We start from the raw sequence: 19,729 nt of genomic DNA, 5'->3' as shown, positions 1-19,729 counted from the left end.
GCCTTCTATTTACCTAAGGTTTGTTGAGTGTACCTTGAAGGATACCTATACAACTGGTATATTGTGTATTTCAAAGTATACAGAAAATGTAAAGCTACCTACTAACCCCAGTCAGATCTAAACTAGTACCGTTTGCTTATATGTTATCCTCTACTGTTTTGCTGTGTTTGATAAACAAAAACACTGCTCAAGTTTTGGTACTTGCATGGACAGACAGTGGTCTGTTATCAGACATGGCAACCTGTGAGGATGGCTGCACCCTGGTGCTTTCTCTTGAATGGTAGACCTCCCACCTGGGCAGGTCAGAAGACCTCTGCTCTGCTGATGTCTTTTCCTAGGGTGGTTTGTGATTATGCTTTCTTTGCCTGAACTCTCTGCAAGGGCAATATGTGATACTGAGAGCTTTGGTCCCCTTTTCCCTGTCTTTTTGTTTGTTTTCCTTCTTTCAAGCTGAAAAACCCCCAAACACCTTTTTGATTTCACTTGCTGAATTTAAAGGTGTCATGATCATTCTTTTCCAGTAAAAACTTTCAGCATTTCAAACTGTTCTAAGATATTCCTTGAGTATGGGTGCTCAAAAAACCTCTGGTCAACTGAAGCAATTTTAAAATGTAAGAGCACCTAGAACAAGACAGATGCTTGGAGATGCAGATGACCTCAGGGACAGTGAGAGTATAGGGGAGAGGATGAAATTTCTTCAAACAGTTTGGGAAAAGAATTAATATCACTCTCTGTGCTATATTCTGGTTGTTATGCATTAGGTACGAATAAGGGAACTGAGACTTCTCTCTGTGCCCCTATAACCTGGAAGAGGTTATATTATACTTTAATAAATTCGTATGGACTTTTCCTTTCCATCTCTTAGCTTTTGCAGAAGTTGGTGAACAGCACACCATCATCACTTTTCCCATTGTCCAGATCTTGTTTCACTATCCCTGCAAAACATCTGCCAACCATCTAGGTGGATGTGGTTGCATATATACATTTTTTTAAATTTAGATTATTCTGTGATTCATTTGTGTTCTTCAGTGTCATTGGCAGCAAGCTGAAAGTTCACAGTCTGGTTTGCTGGCACCACGTGCTTCTCTTCTTGCTTCTTTTGACTGATCTTTGTAGTTGTGAACCTTTGAAGGATGCTCATCCTATTGTTTTTAGCCTCCTGATGTCTGTTCTGATTTAAAGCAGATGTTTCTAACCTATTAAGAATACCTTTACTAGGATAACTAGATTTTTAAATTTACAGAGCTGATCTGAAATAGGACAAGAATTTCCAGATAATCATCCTTAGACTCTTGGTGCATTGTGGATTTGTTATTTTTAGTAATCTTTCCTGTTTAGTTGTCAGTCTCACATTGGTGATCTTCACTCCCAAGATCAGCTGCTAGAGTCAAGGGGTTATGATTACTTTAAAGACTGAGCAGGGAGCTTTGTAGTCTGATGGCTGCAGACAAAAAAGTTTGATATTTCATTCTCTTTGAACGGAACTATAACAAATCAACACAAAAACATGTAAAGAATTTCAACAGTGTACCACTGCAAAGCCATGCTAATTTCAGTTTCACCGTGAAGGGTTTCTCCTGATAATGTTTTCTTTCCTTTCTTTTTATTTAAATGAACATTGTACTGTTCCAAGAGCAGTCCACGTGGATGTGCCTGGAACAAGTAATTGAGTCATCTCACAGATTTAGTCATTCTGAGTGTAGGGCTTCATTTTGGTTTTTCCCCTGCAAAATATACTGTATGGCATATTTTCTTTTCTGCTCCCCTCCCGCCCCCACTACTCAAAAGAAAACATAGTTAGCCCTTTGGTAGCATTACCTGGTAGTGTAATTGCAAGCCCTGAAGTCTCACTGAAAGCTTCTGGCTAGACTAGGCTTGGAGTGTGCAGAAGTTTCCAAGCTGTTATACAAGCAAGCACTACTTGTGCATGTGTAGGATCTGTTCATACTGGTGTAATACCAGCTAAGTTCTCTTTCCAAGACCGTTGTATTAAGTGGGTAATTAGAGCTCAGTGATGGCTGGGGTCTTGTTTCACCCATTCCATGCATCACCTTCATGTTGCAGTGTGTGCACAGGCATTGCTGTAATACCAGGTGTGCAATTCTGTTTCTGGAGGTTTTACTAGTTTTACCTAGTTTTGTGATTGCTCTGTGGCCCTCGTGATTGCTCACATTATTGGTAGCTCTAATACTAAATTTAAAAGCTGAATAAAATCACTTCTGGGATCTGATTTCTTTCTTTGTAGAGAAAATGAAATGTGTCAGGAAGCTGGTGTCTTGTCAGAGAATATAGGCCCCTATCTAAGAGTGCTGAGTAGCAGCCATGTCTGCTTCAAACAGTGAAGGCTCTGTCTTTTAGCACCAGGGACTATAACCTATAGGTCTTTTCCTGGCTGGATAGGTGCCTGTATGCCTCAATATATTTACTGTCCCGTGATGTGACCTAATATGTACAAGTATCTTCTTGTCACAGGAGCGGACAAGCAGAGACTGACCTGTGAACAGCCAGAATAATTATCTAACATAAATAATGAGTTCAGCTGTATTACTGCTGTCTCTGCAGACAGCAGAGGGATATGGCTTTGCTCTGTTAAACAAGAGGAAGGGAGCAGGAAGGACCCAAGACACCTTCTATGTGTAAGATGAAGTCAGGGAGAGCCCAAAAGCCTGAGGAACAGCTGGGCACCAAGCTGTCTCCCAAAGACTCTCCTCAGCTCTCACTGATGCTTTGTCCCTTTGCAGAAGATTCTGCCAGATCCACATGGTTGCTTTTCTCCACTCTCAGGCTGAGGGCAGGAGCACAGTGCTGTTGGCACTACCAGCTTGCTGTGCCTGCCTTTAGGCGCTCAGCAGTGATAGACTTCACCACATCTGCATCATTGGTCATTGGGTTTAAAGAAATCCCATTCTTTACCTGCAGGAAGGCATGGGGCCACGTGTAAAACTGTTATTTATGTCTGCTTTTCAACCCAACTGCCCCATTTTCTTCCCCACTTCAGTTACATTCGCCAGGCGGTTTATTTATATAGAGCGATCCAAACCAGAGTCTCTGAACTGCTGAGTGTTGGATTGAGCCTTTGCTTTTGCAAGGAAGGATAGCACTGCTTGCCTTGGCCAGCAGTAATTGTTGGGCCAAGGCTGGATTGTTGGGACCTTTTTTTTTCCCCTCCCTTGAGTAGATTAAAACTATCTGAGCATAACAGAGGGGTCTTGGCAATGTTATGAGCTTTGACTTGTTTTAAAATTTCTTTTTTCCTCCTCTTTAAAACTTACTTACCATGTTTCAAATTTTGGTCTGTCATTGGGCCCTTAATAAGAGGAGAATAGATTTTTTTTTTTCCACTAGCTATTACCTCCTAAATGCTCTGGCTTTGTGACCTCTAACTGTGTCTTCCTGCATGGGAATGAGGCAAATGAAGCCCAATAAAGATAGAAGCTCTGTATTTCCAATTATAATCAAGTTTCCCAATTGCCCTTTCACTTCTGAGCCTTTGAGTTTTACTCCTGTACATAAGTCTTAATTTTTCTTTTGCACTTCGTTGCTCCTCATGTCTGTTGTGTGTGAATTTATAAGCACTGTCTGCTTGCTAATTCTGCTCAGTCTGGTTTGTAAGTGGGTACACATGAGAAGATGCTTAGCAACTGAATGCAGAGCCTCAAGAGGTGTAGCTAAGAAAGCATTTCTACTGCATCTGACTTCAGTGTTTCAAAAGTGGTTTTAGTTTTTAGATTCTTCTTGCCAAGTTTAAGAGGCATATTTTGTTTCGTTTCTGTTTCCTACAAATACCACGTACTTTATTACTTTGTTCTGTATGAAACTTGGGAAATCCGCTCATCCAGGCTACAGACAAGTTGGTTTATTCAGCGAGATTAGCAAGCAAAACCTCCCTGTGTTTCACACTAGAAACACCCTATGCTTAAAATAGAAGGAAAAAACAGCTCTTCAGCTTTAAAAATGTTTTCCACTTCATGAGTTTTTTATTAAGCACATTTTTTTTCCTGCTAAACATGCTAGTAAGTCTGCGAGCCTGATATAGCCAGCTGGGAAGTTGACTAATAACGTTAAATGAGAAACAAAAAGCAGGAGAAAATATTTGATGTGGACACCCAGTGGTCTACATCGTGTTGTCCTCCTTCCCTTTCGCTGCTTACTGTAGTCATTGACTTGCCTTTGGCATTCACATGAGCTAAAATATCTGCCTCCTGCTCAGATAGCCTTGTGCCAGGACTGAAACTGGAGCATATTGTTCCATCATTAAATGGGCAACACTGAATACTTGGGAAATTAACAACAGCTGCAAGTTCTTCAGCTATTTTTATTTGTACTGTGGCTATAATTTTTCTAGTGTGTTTGTGCTGAAGTCAGAAGAGGAAAGGAAAATAGATCCCCCAAGAGGCTCACTTTTTGTTTTTAATTGAAAAAAGGCCCTACCTAATGAAGGCATCCATAAAACAAATAGTACTGAGGGTCACTTAGTTTATTTGGTGTTGTGTGGGCCTTTAGTCTGGTTGCTGATATGACTTTCTGGGGATTTTAGTGGTACTTCGGCACATAGTGAGGTCACTGGTGATCTCCACAATCAGTCCTCTCCTTTAGAAGTCCTGCTACTAAGAGCATCTGTCTTAGCATTTTGTAGAGATTGCTGGCAGCAAACAATTTGATTTATTTATGTTTTGTGCTCTTAGCCAGAGACATAAACCTAAATGCACGGCAGCCAGTTCAGTGGTCTTTGGATGAGACTCTAAAATCAAGCTTGGGAAGCTTTAGAGGATGATTGTAAAACAAGAGTCCTTAGGTATCAGTTAATAGTCCAGTGACTTGAATCTCTTCCCAAAAGTCGCATGATCATGTGTCAGGAATGACAAGGCAGAGACCACACTTTAAAAAGAAAGGTCAGTGTGGATCCATGAATTGGCCAAAGGGCTCCTGTGCTGCTCCTTCTGCCACAGTGTCAGGCAGGTCTGTGGCTGCAGAGGGGAGATGGAGAGATAATGCTGGGGGAGAATGAATATCACAGTGTTGCTTGGTGCTTTATTTGAGCACCTGGAATTAATATCCCTCACATGGAGTTAGGATGCTGTCTTGAAGTTTGAAATGTAGCGAGAGAGAGCAGCGGGAAGGGTCACTGAGGGCAAAAATGAATTTTTCACTTATTCTATGGGCTTTTTAATATTCTGACTAAACACTTGGTGAATGCAAAAATGAGAAGAAACCCACACTGAAACATTATCCTTTCTGAAAGTTCAAGAAGGTGCTCCTTAGAAGCCTTGCCGTCGAGCAACTCTAGGAACCAGGCATAAGTGCATTGTTTGTTTATTTGAAAAGCAGTTTAGCAAGAATGCTTTTTTTTTTTTTTGTCCTTTAACTGAAGAGAGAGGTGGTCCAATTGTTTTGTCTTTTCATGTGACCTAAGTCATGGCTAGACATCCATTCCTTAGTCTGGACATAATTTTAGAAAAATGCATACCACTGTGGGAGTTGGTAGCCATTCCTTTAAAAACATTGAAAATGGGTTGGTATATTTCTGGATTTGAGTGGAAATGAATAAAGGGGATGGTTTGCTGTTCGTACTTGGTGACCTAAAACTTTAAGGGCAAAGCTAGATCTGTTGCCCCTAACACTTGTGCATGTGCTTACCTTTGCTACTGTGAACAGTAATAGTCTTCTTTGTATATGGAGTCCTATTCCCATATTTGAAAGACTGAGACTATTTGGTATCTGATGTCTGATTTGGGAGTCTCTAAAGTGGATTAAAGATTTCTTCTGCTTTAGCAAAGCATAGTTTTATTGACATGGGTTAGCACCATTACAGTTAAACTGTTAGAAGTCTTCATCTTTTCATTGAAAAAGAGCAATAGCAAGTGTGTGCCAAAGGCAAGCAACGTCTCAGGGGTGAGGTGCTAGGCTTTTCCTTTCCCAAATTAGAGGCTAAGCACATTACAAAACCAAGGATTCATTTTTTTGCCTTGCGCTGTGGGAAGATAAGATTTCTGCCCCAGGATGGCATTAGGAGATGTAGCTAATTCATGGTGTCATGCTTTTGTGTCAGAAAGGGCTCCTGGTTTGAAACTTGGTTATAGGTGAAAAATTTTAACTACTGCCTTGCATGGAGGGGATGTGCACCATCTGTCTGCAGTGTAAAAGTGATAAAACCAGTGGAGCTGTCCCATCATCAATACCCTATGCAAGATACTGTCATTCCTAAATGGTGTCCTGTTATTCAGAGACTATCTCTGATTTCTTTGACTGCCACCCTGTTGGTTTCTGACATCTGAAGCCTGTTTGGAAACGTACGGGGAAGAAGTCTTGACTGTTGCTCAGTGTCACTGCCGTTTATTCCGGTTAACCCCAGGTTTTATTCTGCTTCTCATTTTGCTGGTTATCTTGGGCATGTCATTGTCTTCCTTGCTTCTCTGCCCTGCTGCTCCTGTTCTGTTTCTTTCTCCCATACGTGAGTTTATGTTTGTGGTTACAGTCCAGAGTGTCCTTTTCCTGCTCAGAACTGCCCTGGAAAAATGTGGGAACGGTGATGCTGCTTCGTACTGCTGTAGTGCATTTGTAGTGTTTTTTCCCCTCTGAGATGAACCTGGCTCTTGGGAAAGCATCTGGCAGACTTGTGAAGAGAAGGGCAGCAAGCCAAGCCATATCCTGTGAAAGCAGAAGCAATGCCCTTGAAATTTGTGGAGTTGCCCACTGCCTGCACAGGGATTAAATTTTCTCCAAAAGTTCAGTTTATGCAACATTATCAACACTGACCAAAATACACAAGTGTGTCTGTGCTTGTCTCTGAGCTGTTGGTTGAATTTTCATCTGTTAGTGTGGGCAGGCACTATTAAAATCCTCAGTGCTTTCAATCTAGTTGAATAATTTTCTAGCTACTAGGTTTATAAATTAAACATTTACAACCATATCACCTGCTGTTATCTGTCCATAGCAATACCTCCAGGCAGGAATCTTGAGCTTTTTTGGAGTGTAGACCATGTGTTAAAGAAGAGTGAATGTTTCATTTATGCCTCATCTCTACTCTAGCACTTCTCAGTTACTGAATGTCCCTGACGTAACCTCAGATATTCTTTGTGAGGAAATAACCTTAATAAAGAGATTTTTGATGTCTGTGCAGTCTGTATCAAAGAGAAGAGCAGAGTTCATTGCAGCATCCTGAATTTTTTTTGTCTTGTCAGGTAACTTCCCAATACATGAATATGATCTGTCATCTGCAACCTGGAATAAAGAACGTAACATCAGATGAAGCACAGATCACAAGAGTGGTAGCTAGAGGTCCAACAGTGATAATTAGGACACAGCTTGAAAACTTGATGGGGTCTCAACAAAATCCATGTATATGGACAGGTGTTTGAGCAAGGGGCATGCACTGAATAACAGGAGAGGAGGAAATGGAAAAAACTACCGACATCTAGCATGTCCTTCATCAAGTTGTGAAGTGAGGGGTTTGAGGGGTGAAAGAAAATGTGAACCAAGTCGTGGCTTCTATACCTAACCAAAGGGGTTATGTGAATTTGTCTGCTTATGTGTATCCAGTATCTCTGTCTAGACGGTCAACTTTGGAACCCTTTTTTTTTCTTCTTCTCCTTCCAGGAAGCTATTTTGAATCTGAAAAAACTCAGGTGATAACTCAAACCAAGGAAATGATCCTTTTAGAAAAATGCCAAAACTCACATGCTTTTGATTTAAATGAAGAGATATGTCACATTCTTAGTGGTTTATGTTGAAATTGGACAATTTGGGACATTGCAGATTATTGTTTAGGTACATTCAGGCTTGTAATAAAAGAAAAGGAAATGTTAAGGTCTTATGTAGGAAATTACTTCATTTGGAAAATTAGAAGGCATTGTTACTTGCCTGAAAGTGTTATCTATTTATTTGCTATTGTAGCCCTTTAACAGGAAATACTCCAAGGACAAATGCTTAGTATTTCTTCCTGCTCAAATAAGTAGTTGTGAGATACAGCTGTTGGATTTGTCTCACTGGAAGTTAATAATCATATGCTATTGCTATGGCAGTGTATTGGACTGTCTGATTAGGAGTCAGTTTAGGTTCTTAGTTTAAATTAAAAGGCATTGATGTTTCGGTGTACCTGAAGACCACAATAAAGCATCTCCCTGAAAGCTTGAATTGACTTGTTAAACAAATACAAATTACAGTCAGTTAACTCTTCAGCTGTTTCTTTCTCTGAGGAGAGTTTTGGCCTGAGAAAGAGAGGTGTTTGCTGCCAAATCGGTAGGAACTTTAATAGACTGCAAGAATAGAAAAATGTGATTATTAGTCTGGATGAACCCAAACCCATAAACTCCTCTCAGTGTTCCAATAACTGTGTCCCAGAGCAAATGGTCTTCTGGACTCCAATGTGGAGATGGTTGTATCACAGTCCTGTTCAATGAGCTAGGCTTGCAGACCGAACCACGCTCACATTTGCTGTGTTACTATCAAAGTTTTAGTGTTTACTTCAAGGTAGTTAGTCTAATATAGCTGAATCAAATGAACTGAAGTTTCCTTTAGAACAGTTTCTCCAGTCCCGGTTTGGTCATTAAACCAGACTGGGCCTGTAACATAAATTATACATCTGTGCTTTTCCCTTGATTTGCCTTGTGAGGATGTGGAGGACACAATAATGATGGCTGCTAATGGAAGTTTCCATAGGTAAGCATTGACTTCACTGTTAAGCAGGTGGGAGTTGACCAAGAATGAAGCTTCTCCCAGCAGAGCATTCAAGTAGATGTTTCTGCTCAAAGAAGTACCTGGATTCTGACTTACCAGGGTTTTTTAGAAACTGGTTTTCAAATATCAGAATGTTTCCAAGGTAACCTCTTTAATCTCCAGTGTGTTCAGATGCTTACTAATTTAATATACGCATGATATGTGTAATCTGATTTCAAATTAACAGATGCTCCTAAAAACAATCTAATGCTAAACATGATGGGTTTCTAGAATAACCTCTTCAAGGTGAGAACTTGCCTTGGCCTTTCATACCTTGCAGGGGAACAGCACTTAGATGATATTTCATTATTATCGATTTCTTTTGTTCCCTGCACTGGGCGTGTGATTGGTCATGGATTCTGCATCTTTTTTTTTTTTTTTTTTTGAGACTAAGTAGTTGCTACCTTCAGTGCAACAGATGTTTTCAGGACTTCTGAGCACAAAGGATTTTGATCCAGTATTTGCAGTTTTTGAATAAATATCTCAGAATGCAGAAAAGGGAAAAGTCTTAGTTGAATAAAAAAATATTTTGTTTTCCAATATCTTCTCATAAGAAGAATCTGAGGAAGGTGTGCATCCCTGAATTAAATGTCAAGAATGAAAAATAAGGGTATTAGGGAGGGGAGCAAGAGTTGCTGTGATTATGCAGCTGCGCTCTGTCCTGTCAGCTTGTGCTCTCTCTCTGTGGAACAAACGAGCTCATGGGGGATGCATAACCTCAACAGAACAAAGCCCAGGAACTCCCGAAGCAACTGCCCTGTGTCCTGGTGACCATCAAAGAAATCTATTTTCCTGCAGCCTTTGATGGGCTGTCATAGCTTAACTAACTGGCATCTGTAGCACAATGCTGTTAAGTGCCTTGATCTTGTCTGCGCTGCAAATGACTAAGAAAATTGAGTTCTGAATTAATCTTCTTTTGCTCAGTCTCTTTGCTTTGCTTTTATTATTATGGGAGATGAAAAACAGCCCCTGAGGATTTAAGTACTAGGTAATTTAAAGGCTGTTTTCATTCTTGGGATGGTAAAGTGGAAGAATGAAATGCATGTAGGAAACTGGCAAATTTGCCAGTTCAGCATGGACTGAAGGGAATGAATGCTGGCATGGGATTAGATAAAAATGTGGAAAACCCAAATCTAGACTTTGCCCTTAATAGTACTATAGATAGCATCAGTTCCTGTGAGTAGTAAGTCTCCACCGAGGGCTGAGGCTGGAGATGAACCAAGCTTCCCGTTCTTAGTCAAAGGAAAGCAAGTTTGGTGTCCATGTTAATGCTGACATTGAAAGTTTATTAATGTTCATTAGAGGCTTAAAATTAAAACCATTGTATCAGCAAATCATTTTATCTGAAGAAATTAGAATTAGTTTTGTTTCATTTTTAAGGAGATTGAAGGTGGAAATAGTGAATGTCCTCACTCTTGGCATGGTCTTCCTTTCAATTCCTGACAAATGATCCCTTCCCCCCATGCACCCTAATTTACAGGTTGTTTTACGAGGTGACTTATGACTTGCTCCGTAGTTAAAGAATGCAAATAATAGTAACCTTGGTTTTATTTTTCATGCACATATAAAAGGAAACAGAGTAATTGCAGAAGCTAAATTCAATTTTGGAGCTGTGGAACCTGCCCAGTACAATTTGGAATAGATCAACTGCTTCTGGTGGATTTGGGAAAATGTTACATCTGTTTCCTTGCAGTTGGAACAAAAACGTCTGCCCCCTTGAAGCTCCAGTGGAATGTTGAGTCTTTTTTGCTTTTCTTGGGTGAAAATGCATTCAATATGTGGCATGCCTCATACTTTCTTGCAGGTCTTATATTAGAACTTTCAATGTAAGGTCAATTCCACCAGGAAAGTTTAACTACCCCTCCACTCCCGCAGCTTTTATGTTTGTGCAAATATTGCTGAGTTTGTGGGTACGGAAAGAAGAAGGTAAAGCAACTCCTAACCTTCTCTGGTACTGAGGATCTCTTGGCACTTCATAAGCATCTGGCTTGACATTCTGATGGAGATCCAAGCTGAATATTTCACGTAACTGTGACAACTATCATAAGTGCATTTTCCAAACAGTTTGAAAAAGATTGAGTACAGTTTTTCCATCCAAGGCAGTCAATGGTTGTTTGAGTTGATAGCAAGTAGAATATGAGTCAGCAGTGTGCCCTGGAAGCCGGGAGGGCCAACCATGTCTTTGGGTGCATCAAAGACAACCTCACCAGCCAGTCCAGGGAGGTTATTGTCCCACTCTATTCTGCAATGGTGTGGCTCCACCTTGAGTCCTGTGTGCAGTTTTGGGTGCCACAGTATAAGAAGGACATAAAATTATTAGAGTGTGTCAAGAGAAGGGTGACTGAGATGGTGAAAGGTCTTGAGGGCAAGACTTATGAGGAGTGGCTGAGGTCACTTGGTTTGTTGAGACTGGAGAACAGAAGGCTGAGTGGTGATCTCATTGAAGTCTATAACTTCCTTGAGAGGAGTAGTGGATGGGCAGGTGCTGATCTCTCTCTCATGATGAGCAGTAAGACATGAGGAGATGGAATGAAGCTGTGACAGGGGAAGTTCAAATTGGATAGCAGGAAAAGGTTCTTCACTGAGAGGGTCGCTGGTCACTGGAACAGCCTCCTCGGGGAGTGGTCATGACACTAAGCCTGACAGAGTTCAAGGAGCATCTGGATGATGCCCTTAGCCATATGGTTTAGAGTTAGATAGTCCTGTGAGGAACAGGGACTTGGACTGAATGATCCTTTCAAGTTGAGATATTCTGTGATTCTGATAGTTGTGCTTATCAGTTTCTCATATTATTTATTGCTCACACATGTGAAGAGATAATTAGTAGGTGCGACTGCTGAGAATTGAAAGAGAACTGAGAAGTGAGTGAGGTGATATGGGTGAGGTTTTATACAGACGATTTGTCCCACCGGAGCGCGGTACAGCCGGGCGGGTGGTGCGGAGGGTGCTGTCCGCGGTGCTGAGGGCGCGGCAGAGACCGGGGGGTGCTGACCCCGCACCCTCCGTGTCGTGGACTCGGAAAAAATAAGGATCTCTTGTTTTGCCTTTTATTTCTTCCTTTTTTTCTCTTTTGGATACGGATGAAAGAATTTTATTCAATTGAAATTGTGTTGTTCTAGGACTGAAGTGCATTTGCAATTTGCTGCATAATGGCAAAAAAAAAAAGTTAACGAAATAAATGAGTCAGGTTCCTGAAATGAAGTTGCACACAAGGGATATTTGTATTCCTTTTGCGGGAAAGGTTAATAGATCTAAATGTGAAATAATGCTTTGTGATGGGAAGCTATCTAATGCTAAAGCCACATTAATTCTAAATAAAAATATGATGATTAATGCATATGCACTGAGCAGCACAAGAAATAATAAGAATTAGCTGCTTGGGCTGGAATCTTTTACTGTTGCAAAATGCACACTGATTAATTCAAGGTGGAAAAGTTGTTACTTTTAAGAATCCTATATGAGAAATATTCCCTTTTTTCTTAGAGAATAGGCAAAAAGTCTAACCAAAACCAACTCCTTCTGAAATATATGAAAATAATTCCTTATACTGTGAGTTATATGACTTTGTAATCTTGGTGTTGATGAAACAGGTGTATAACTGAAATAGTATTTGTTCTTTTTATTGTTACAAGGGAGGGAAAGCTTGGTAGAGAATAGGCATCCTTTTATACAAGAGCATCCTTCTGTTTCCTTGTTACCTCAGTAAATAAAAATACCTTAACATAATCTTGGGTTTTAGTGAGAGTTGCTTCTGTCTTTTGTGGCAAGAGTATAAGTTGAAACGACTGGTAACACTCACTGGCTTGTGAGCTCTGTTTCTTTTGCAGATGGGCTACTTTCAGCTGTGAACATCAACAGGGAAGAAGTAGGAATTAATTTGATGCTTCCACCTCTTGCCTAGGCACTGAAAGGGATAGTGTTCTGAAAACAGATGCAATTTTAAAGATCAGATCCTGTAAAACATTGTGATTCCTAGCCAATAATGTGCCTTCTGGAGCTGCTTATTTAGTGCAGAGTTGCACTGCAGACTTTCCCATTCTTTTGTCTGGGCTTCATCGAGTATTTGCCAGGTGCAGTAACCAATAAAACTGGGAAAGATCTGAGTTCTGCAAGAGGCCTTCTATAACAGAGGCAGCAGGTACAGACAGTTGTTTCTCACCATATGGCTCCACAGGATCTGAGAAAGGTGTTGTCCTTCCCATTTCCTCAATTACTAGTTTGATCTAGCTGTATGGAAGACAGAGTTTTGGCTCTGTGTTGGAATAGGATTATGTGATGCTCAGAAACAATAAGGTCTTGTTTAACGTTGTATATACTTCTAACTTCTTCCTATTTATCTGTGTATTAGTCCTACCAGGGCCCCAGAGGCTGTAGCCACAAGAATGACATTTGGATCAACTTGCACACTGCTAATATATAGCGTTTACCCAACTAAGTGGGATGTAACAAAACAGGTGATCTCAGAATACCAGGAACTATTTCCATCATGTCAGTATAGCAGGTCACTGTTTTTTTCTTTCTGAATCTACCTACTTGCATCCTTATACCTGTAATACATAATGGAAAAGAAAGAGACTTGCTCTCAGTTGCTGATAACTGACAGGGTTTTATTGACCTTGTGATTGATAGCAGACCCGTGTCTCCTAAGAATCTGTTTGAGCAGATGTCACAAACTCTCTCTGAATGTCTCTTCAGCATACAGATTGCAGTTGCCCTCCCCCTGCCCTCCACAAACAGGGCTGTCCATGGCAGGCTGCTTTTTCATTGGTGCCTGTAACAAAAATGTACTGTACTCATACTGGGTAGTATTTACTGTTTGCATATGGAGCTTTAATTGCTTTTGCTTTTTTGTTATTAATTCAAGCCTCCAATAAAAGCACTAAGTGTGAATCCACTGCTCCCTTGATTGCAAAGAGTAATTAATTGGTCAGATCTATTTTCTTTTTGTTGTCCTGTGGACTGAGAGATAATGATGTGCAATGGGGAGGACGTTCCTGCTACAGATAGTATTTCTGCAAATCCTGCAAAGCATAGCTAATGATCTGTGGAGTACCATCCAACATTCAGTGAGCAGGCTGCCTGCCTGCTCTGTCGTCCCCTACACCATGTGCATACATATGCATTTGTGTTCTGTGTTTTATGGTGTGATCAAAACCAGTCTTTGGTTAACGTTTTAGTAACTCCTATTTCTCATTGTTCTTACTAGCAGCAGTAACATTTGCAATTTCGATCTGTGGCAAGAAGCGCATTTCTTAAAGGAAATCTGAAATAATTTAGAGGCCACAGAAAAGGGTGGCTTGCAACTCGCATTGCTGCAGTCTTTCAAACAGTCTACAAGACAGATGCTGATTTATTTAAAATCAAACAAACAAAAAAAATGAGGCTTGTGTTTTTTCTTTCCAGATATGCAAACTTAAGGAATGTATTCAAGCATCTGGCTAATTCACATACCATTAATTCTCTAAAGAATACATATGCACACCCAATTAGACCTGCATCATTTATTTAAAAAATGAATGTAGTCTTTTATTTATATTTTATAGCTGTGCCAAATTGCTAAAGGACATAGAAGGAAGAATTTTATAAGCAGAATGTGCAGAGCCCTTTGCCTAGAAAAGTTGAAAGTATCAGCAAGGCTGTACCTGAGCTTAGTTTAAAAACCATTGACGTACTATTTTGCTATTAGTGAATGGGTGTGCCTTTTTAAATACAGGAATGAATGCTTGTTAGGAACTGAGATACGGCCTGTCTTTGTGCTGGAGCTAGCAAAGGGGGCACTGATCCTGATGTCTGAGGTCCTATCGTATTGCAGTAATATAACTACTCTTCCCTTGGTATCTGTTTTGTCGGCTGCAGTGAGCTCCTGCCAACTGTGGTTTCTTGAGGTTTTAATAGTCTAAAACAACTATAAGGATGTGACTCTCCAAAGGCTGAGAGCCTGATGCTGATGGCATATGTCTCCTCTCACTCTTGTATGGCTCTCCACCAGCTCGGCTATGAGGCCAATACCAGTCAGAAGAATAATTTAGATCTTGGCAAGAGGCGGATTATCATAGCCTTTTTCAGAGGATGTGTGTGGGATGGGAAAAATTAATCTGTGCCCTGACCACCTTGTTCATCTCTCTGGTAACCTGAGTGCTGAAGACACTCAAATCCTTAGAGTCAATGACACTCTTGTCTTATTCTTAGCAGCAAATTCCTGTGAGGTCTGCTAACCAGCAGTAGAGACAGTGGTTAGTAGTCGCCTGCCTTATGTCAGGCTTTGCTGGAGTAAAGTTGCCATGGAGATCGGCAGGAGTTTAACTGAGCAGGGACCGCAGCAGTTCGCCCCATGCGTGTAAATCTGTTTGACATGTCATGTGTATCAGATTTGGCTCTGCTGCTCACATTTGAAGTCCACTGGCTTTTTGTGCCCGATTTCCTTGTAGGAGAGCTGAACAACTGCCATGCAGTATTCATAGCACTGTGATATTAAAAAAAGGTGGAATTGGGATTGGTGCCTGCTCTTCCAGAGCCAATATAAAAGCAAATTAGGGCACCAAAGGATGTTTAGTGCAAGTAACTAAACCCTGTAAAGTAGAAGGAACTACCCCAAGCTGGAGCCTTTCTTAGGACAGTAGTCAAGGTATTGGCTGTCTGAAAAAGAGAATTGTTTAGAGGCAGAAACAGAAGTCCTATAACTTGGGAGGTGTTGGAAGGAGGAATCTTCCCAACTCATTTTAGAACTTGTAAAGCAGATTAAAATATGGGGAAGATTGCTGAATATAAATGTCTGCTTTACACTTGTAAAGGGTCCATGTGCTCAGAAACATTGCTGGAAAAACATCAGTTAAAATGCTTGGGACTGACAAAGGCTTTAAGGCTGTTGAGGTAAATGGTGACTCATATTGGCTGAGAAGTGGGAATGAAAAAACACTTAATGGCCTACACCCCAAGCTGTACTCTGGAAAGAGACTTCCCAAGGAGTCGACCTGCAGGCACTGGGATTTTAGCCAATGCCTGCTGATCTACAGCCTCCAAAGGTGAAGAACCAAAGTATTTTTCAGTGATTTAGCAGCACGCCTGCTGCGTTTACAATGCATGTGTGTTTCCAGGGTGTTATAGAGAGAAACTTGACATATTTCTAATTTTAGAATAAGAGAAAACAACCATCTAGTGAAAATATTTTGAAGGAAGGGTTAATGATTTGGAAACCTTGAAGCAGGAAGAGTGGGGGAGGGGGAAATAGGGCAAATGCAATGATGGATCTTTCAACACCACTTTCTCCAGCAGAAACCATGGAGCCCTCCAGAATATGCTGCCTGGACTGTGGCATCAATTTGAGAGGGGAACAAGGCTTCTGTTGTGCTTATCCTGAGGAAAAAACTCTGGTTCTTTCAGAAGAAGCTAAAGCTTGTGCACCTTGAAGACCAGTGTGAACTTGTTGTATTAATGGAAAAAGGCCTGATCACATGCATCAAAAGCATCTTCCCCCTTTTCCTCCTCCCCCCTATCTCTTGTACCACTCTTAACAATTTAATCCATAGCAGTTTGTCTTCATGGGTTGTAATTGATCTGTCTGTGGTTTAGCTCATCAGATGCTCATTAAAGAGCTTGCAGCCTTTTTTATTCATGAGGAGTGAGAGTCAGGGATCTTAAAACACTTTGTCTTTGTCTTAACTGGATTCATTTAGTATTCTGGGATTTGGGGAGGCTAATAAACTAATATGAGCTATTATTTAAAGGTGAGCTGCCAAGTGAACATGAAGGATGATCCAAGCACTGCCAGCGTGCTGAGCACTCTCCAGCAGTGGGTGTCAGGTGGGAGCAGCAGAGGGAATCATTGCTAAAACCTCAGCAAGATATTCCTCACTGCTCTGTGGCGGGTGTCCCACAATGCCCTGCCTGTATGCGGTCAGGGAATGCAACTTGCAGTGGAGCTCCTGGAGCTATGTCTGCAATGAAGATGGCATTTCATGCTAGGGATGCCAGCAGGATGCACAGAAATATTTTGTACTTTGTAGAGTTTGTGCTTGACATCTGGTTTTCTTTCTTAAGCGCCGCTATTGTTCCGAGCTGCCGTCTGTACTCTGGCAGTGCCCATAACGATGTGTGCTTCCCACGTTGCCGGCACACACATGCTGAGAAGATGCCTGTCGCCATCCCTTAACAAGGATACACTGACAATCTGCAAAAGAGAACAATACCCCTGGGCTGCAGAAAGCGGTTTCCTTTCCCCAGTACTTTAATGAACACTTGAGATATTTCTAGGCTGTAGGAAGAGGAGGTGGGATAGATGGTTCTTCATTCTGCTCCTTTCTGAGCCTGGCTCTGCATGCCAGACACTTCCAAAAAGATGAATAATTCCCTACAATTATTGTATTTACTGTGTAGTCATAGGCATAGTGTCATCAAATTGCTTATGCCTTAGAGTTCTCTTAAGTGACTGTAATCACAAGTGGGCTTTTATGTTGTCTGTGACCTTTTAAGGCAGGGAACATATGCAGCTGGATCCTGTGCCTGCGCCGAATGTACTGACATTGTTTGTGAACCATGGGAAGCTGTGAGGCTCCCCAGACAAAGCCCTGCATGAGGGATCTGAACCTTGGCAGGACACGGTGCCATTTATTTCCCAGTCACTGTGTGTATCAGGATTGGGAAAGCTTTGGGAATATAAACCTTTCCTAACTACTCAGAGTCACAGTATTTATAAATACTCTAAACTTGTGTTTATAATTGTATGTTATTCTGTGCAAATACTAATACCATATTTGTTCTTTCTTTGTAGTGTACAGAGGCCAAAAAGCATTGCTGGTACTTTGAAGGATTATATCCTACATATTATATGTAAGTAATCATCACTTTCCTTGTTCAAGAGAGAATTAGATTCTGTAGGCTCTTAGACTGTTGTTCTTTCACTAATTGTACTTCTTCCATAAGTTCTTTGAGACTTCTATAATAAAAATGAAGCTGCAATAAACTTCCATTTCCCTCCTTCTCTATGACCCATCTCTTTCCCTTTCTCCTTATTAAAAGAAGCGTACAGATTCATTTTGCCACACACCCCAGGTGACCTTTCCAATTGAAAACAAAACTCAGGTCCTTAAACAGCTCTTATTTCAGAACACTGAAAGGAAACAGAAGGAGAGCTGTGTGAGGACAGTTCTCCCTTTGTTAGGAACAAGGACAGGTAATCAGACAGAATACCAAGAATGCTTTGAAAGTAACTTTGTTCTTCTGCTAATGCTGTTGTTTAATTTAGGGAGTTGAGATGATTTGTTATCCGTAGCATAACTGTCCTTTTGATGAGTGATGTCTACATTCACATAAGGCTTGGTTGTGAACCAAATGTAAATGACCTGTGGGTGTATGATTGAGGATCTCTCTAAACTGCAGTTTTCTGTTTCATGTTGCCCACAGAAGAACAAAAAGGGAGGGGGGGGGAATGTGTGGGTGGGAGATACATTCCATGTGGATTTCGGGGCAGAAAGGAGATAAATGTGGTAAATTTTGTCCCCAGGTTGTATAACTTTATAATTGCAAACCCTTGTAAACACAGGTTTAAAAAAATAAAAACAAAATGGGGTGGAAGAGTAGGCAGCAGCATTAGGTTGTCTGTTCCCTGAGCAAGCTCTTCCTTGCTGAAGGATTGGAAAATACTGTAATCCTTATGCTACCCAAGAACTTTCCTCCCTTTTCTTCTCCACCTCCACTTCATCTGCCAGAAGCGGGAGAGAAATGCTAGACAAAAAGCAGTGAGGAAGCTAGGCAAGAAACAAAGCTCACTGAAAGAATGAAACACTGTATGACTTAATCATCCATAATCCTGGATATTAACTTCTTAGGAAGTGTTTGTGCCTAGAACTCACTGTATTTTTTTCAGGTGACTGAAATGTGGAGAATTACTCATAAATGATTGGCCAGAACAGATGGGGGAATTTAAATAAGAGAATTTTCTTTGCATGCTAATAACAACAGGACTTTGGTTCCACCTACATTTTATTCTGTTTTGCTGCAATGTGGGAAAGGAGCTGGAATGTTATGAAATTATGAAAATCCTACTGTACCTTAACATTCAGAAGTGTGTTATTCATCGTCACCTTGGTGTTCTGCTTATGTTTCTGCCCACATACTTTGACAGCCAGTGTTTGTCTCCCTTGGCAATGCTTAGATATTGGGTGTTAGTTCAGACCGTTTGTGCCCCAGGTAAATACATACAGAGTCGTGCAAAAGGAGGGGGTTCAAAAAAAGTCCTGTTGTACATTGGCAATGTCAGGTCAATCAGAAGACTGTTCTTGTGTGTTTTTGTGGTAGTTACTGCAGCACCATGTTATCTGAATCACTGCATAAAAGTGTTGTGATTTCCAGTCTCCTGCACAGTGTAAGTAAATGGAAAAAGGAAGGGGAAAGGGGTGGGATGTGTGTGCTAGGTGATTGTTTAGATGGTGATGAGTGTCACGTTAATGCTGTTGTTGCTGTGATTATGAGTTTAAGGGGAAAGAAGAAACACTAAGGAAGGACAATAAGGATTTGGGTATGGTAAAGCTGAGAGGATAGATAATGTTTGACAAGTGAAGAAATTTAGAAAGGAGGGGAGAGAGGGTATTTGAGGACATTGGAACCCGGTAGGTTTAAAGGGGGCATGATCAAAACAATAGGAAGGTCATTTAGATCTTCAGTGCCTGAGGTTTCCTACTTTGTTACTTATGCAATTTCAATTTCTGTTGTCTAGGATCCCCGGCTGCTTCCTACCTGAGCTGTCTTTTCACACCTATAGGGTGGAGAAGAGGCGCAACACCAATCTCAATATTTTAGGGTGAAGCCCCATTGCTTCAGCAGTTGTTTGACCCTTCACTGAGTTAATTCAATTTGCTAATCCCACAGAAAGTTGCTCATTTTAGCACATTCGAGTCAGTGTTGAATCAGCATGGTATAGTTTTTGGCAAACACTGGTGAAATGGGAGGAAGGGAGTGTTCTGCATATTATGGGGGAGGAGGCATGAATAGCTTTGTCTTCATTAGCATATGGTTATAT

General features: G+C 40.9%; 1 protein-coding gene across 2 annotated transcripts in view; it reads left to right on the top strand.

The window, feature by feature from the left end:
* Positions 1 to 19,729, top strand: part of VOPP1 (VOPP1 WW domain binding protein) — a 64,257-nt gene that overhangs the window by 25,382 nt on the left and 19,146 nt on the right. For both annotated transcript variants that reach the window (XM_027715019.2, XM_039378396.1), the window contains exon 2: positions 17,483 to 17,541. In XM_027715019.2, the coding sequence (XP_027570820.1) occupies positions 17,483 to 17,541 (59 nt within the window). The remainder of the gene's footprint in view (positions 1 to 17,482; positions 17,542 to 19,729) is intronic.

Source organism: Pipra filicauda, unplaced genomic scaffold, assembly GCF_003945595.2.
Source record: "Pipra filicauda isolate LSUMZ 115617 unplaced genomic scaffold, ASM394559v2 scaffold137_size4652046_pilon, whole genome shotgun sequence".
Taxonomy (NCBI): Eukaryota; Metazoa; Chordata; class Aves; order Passeriformes; family Pipridae; genus Pipra; species Pipra filicauda.
This window is presented reverse-complemented; position numbering and strand designations above follow the sequence as displayed.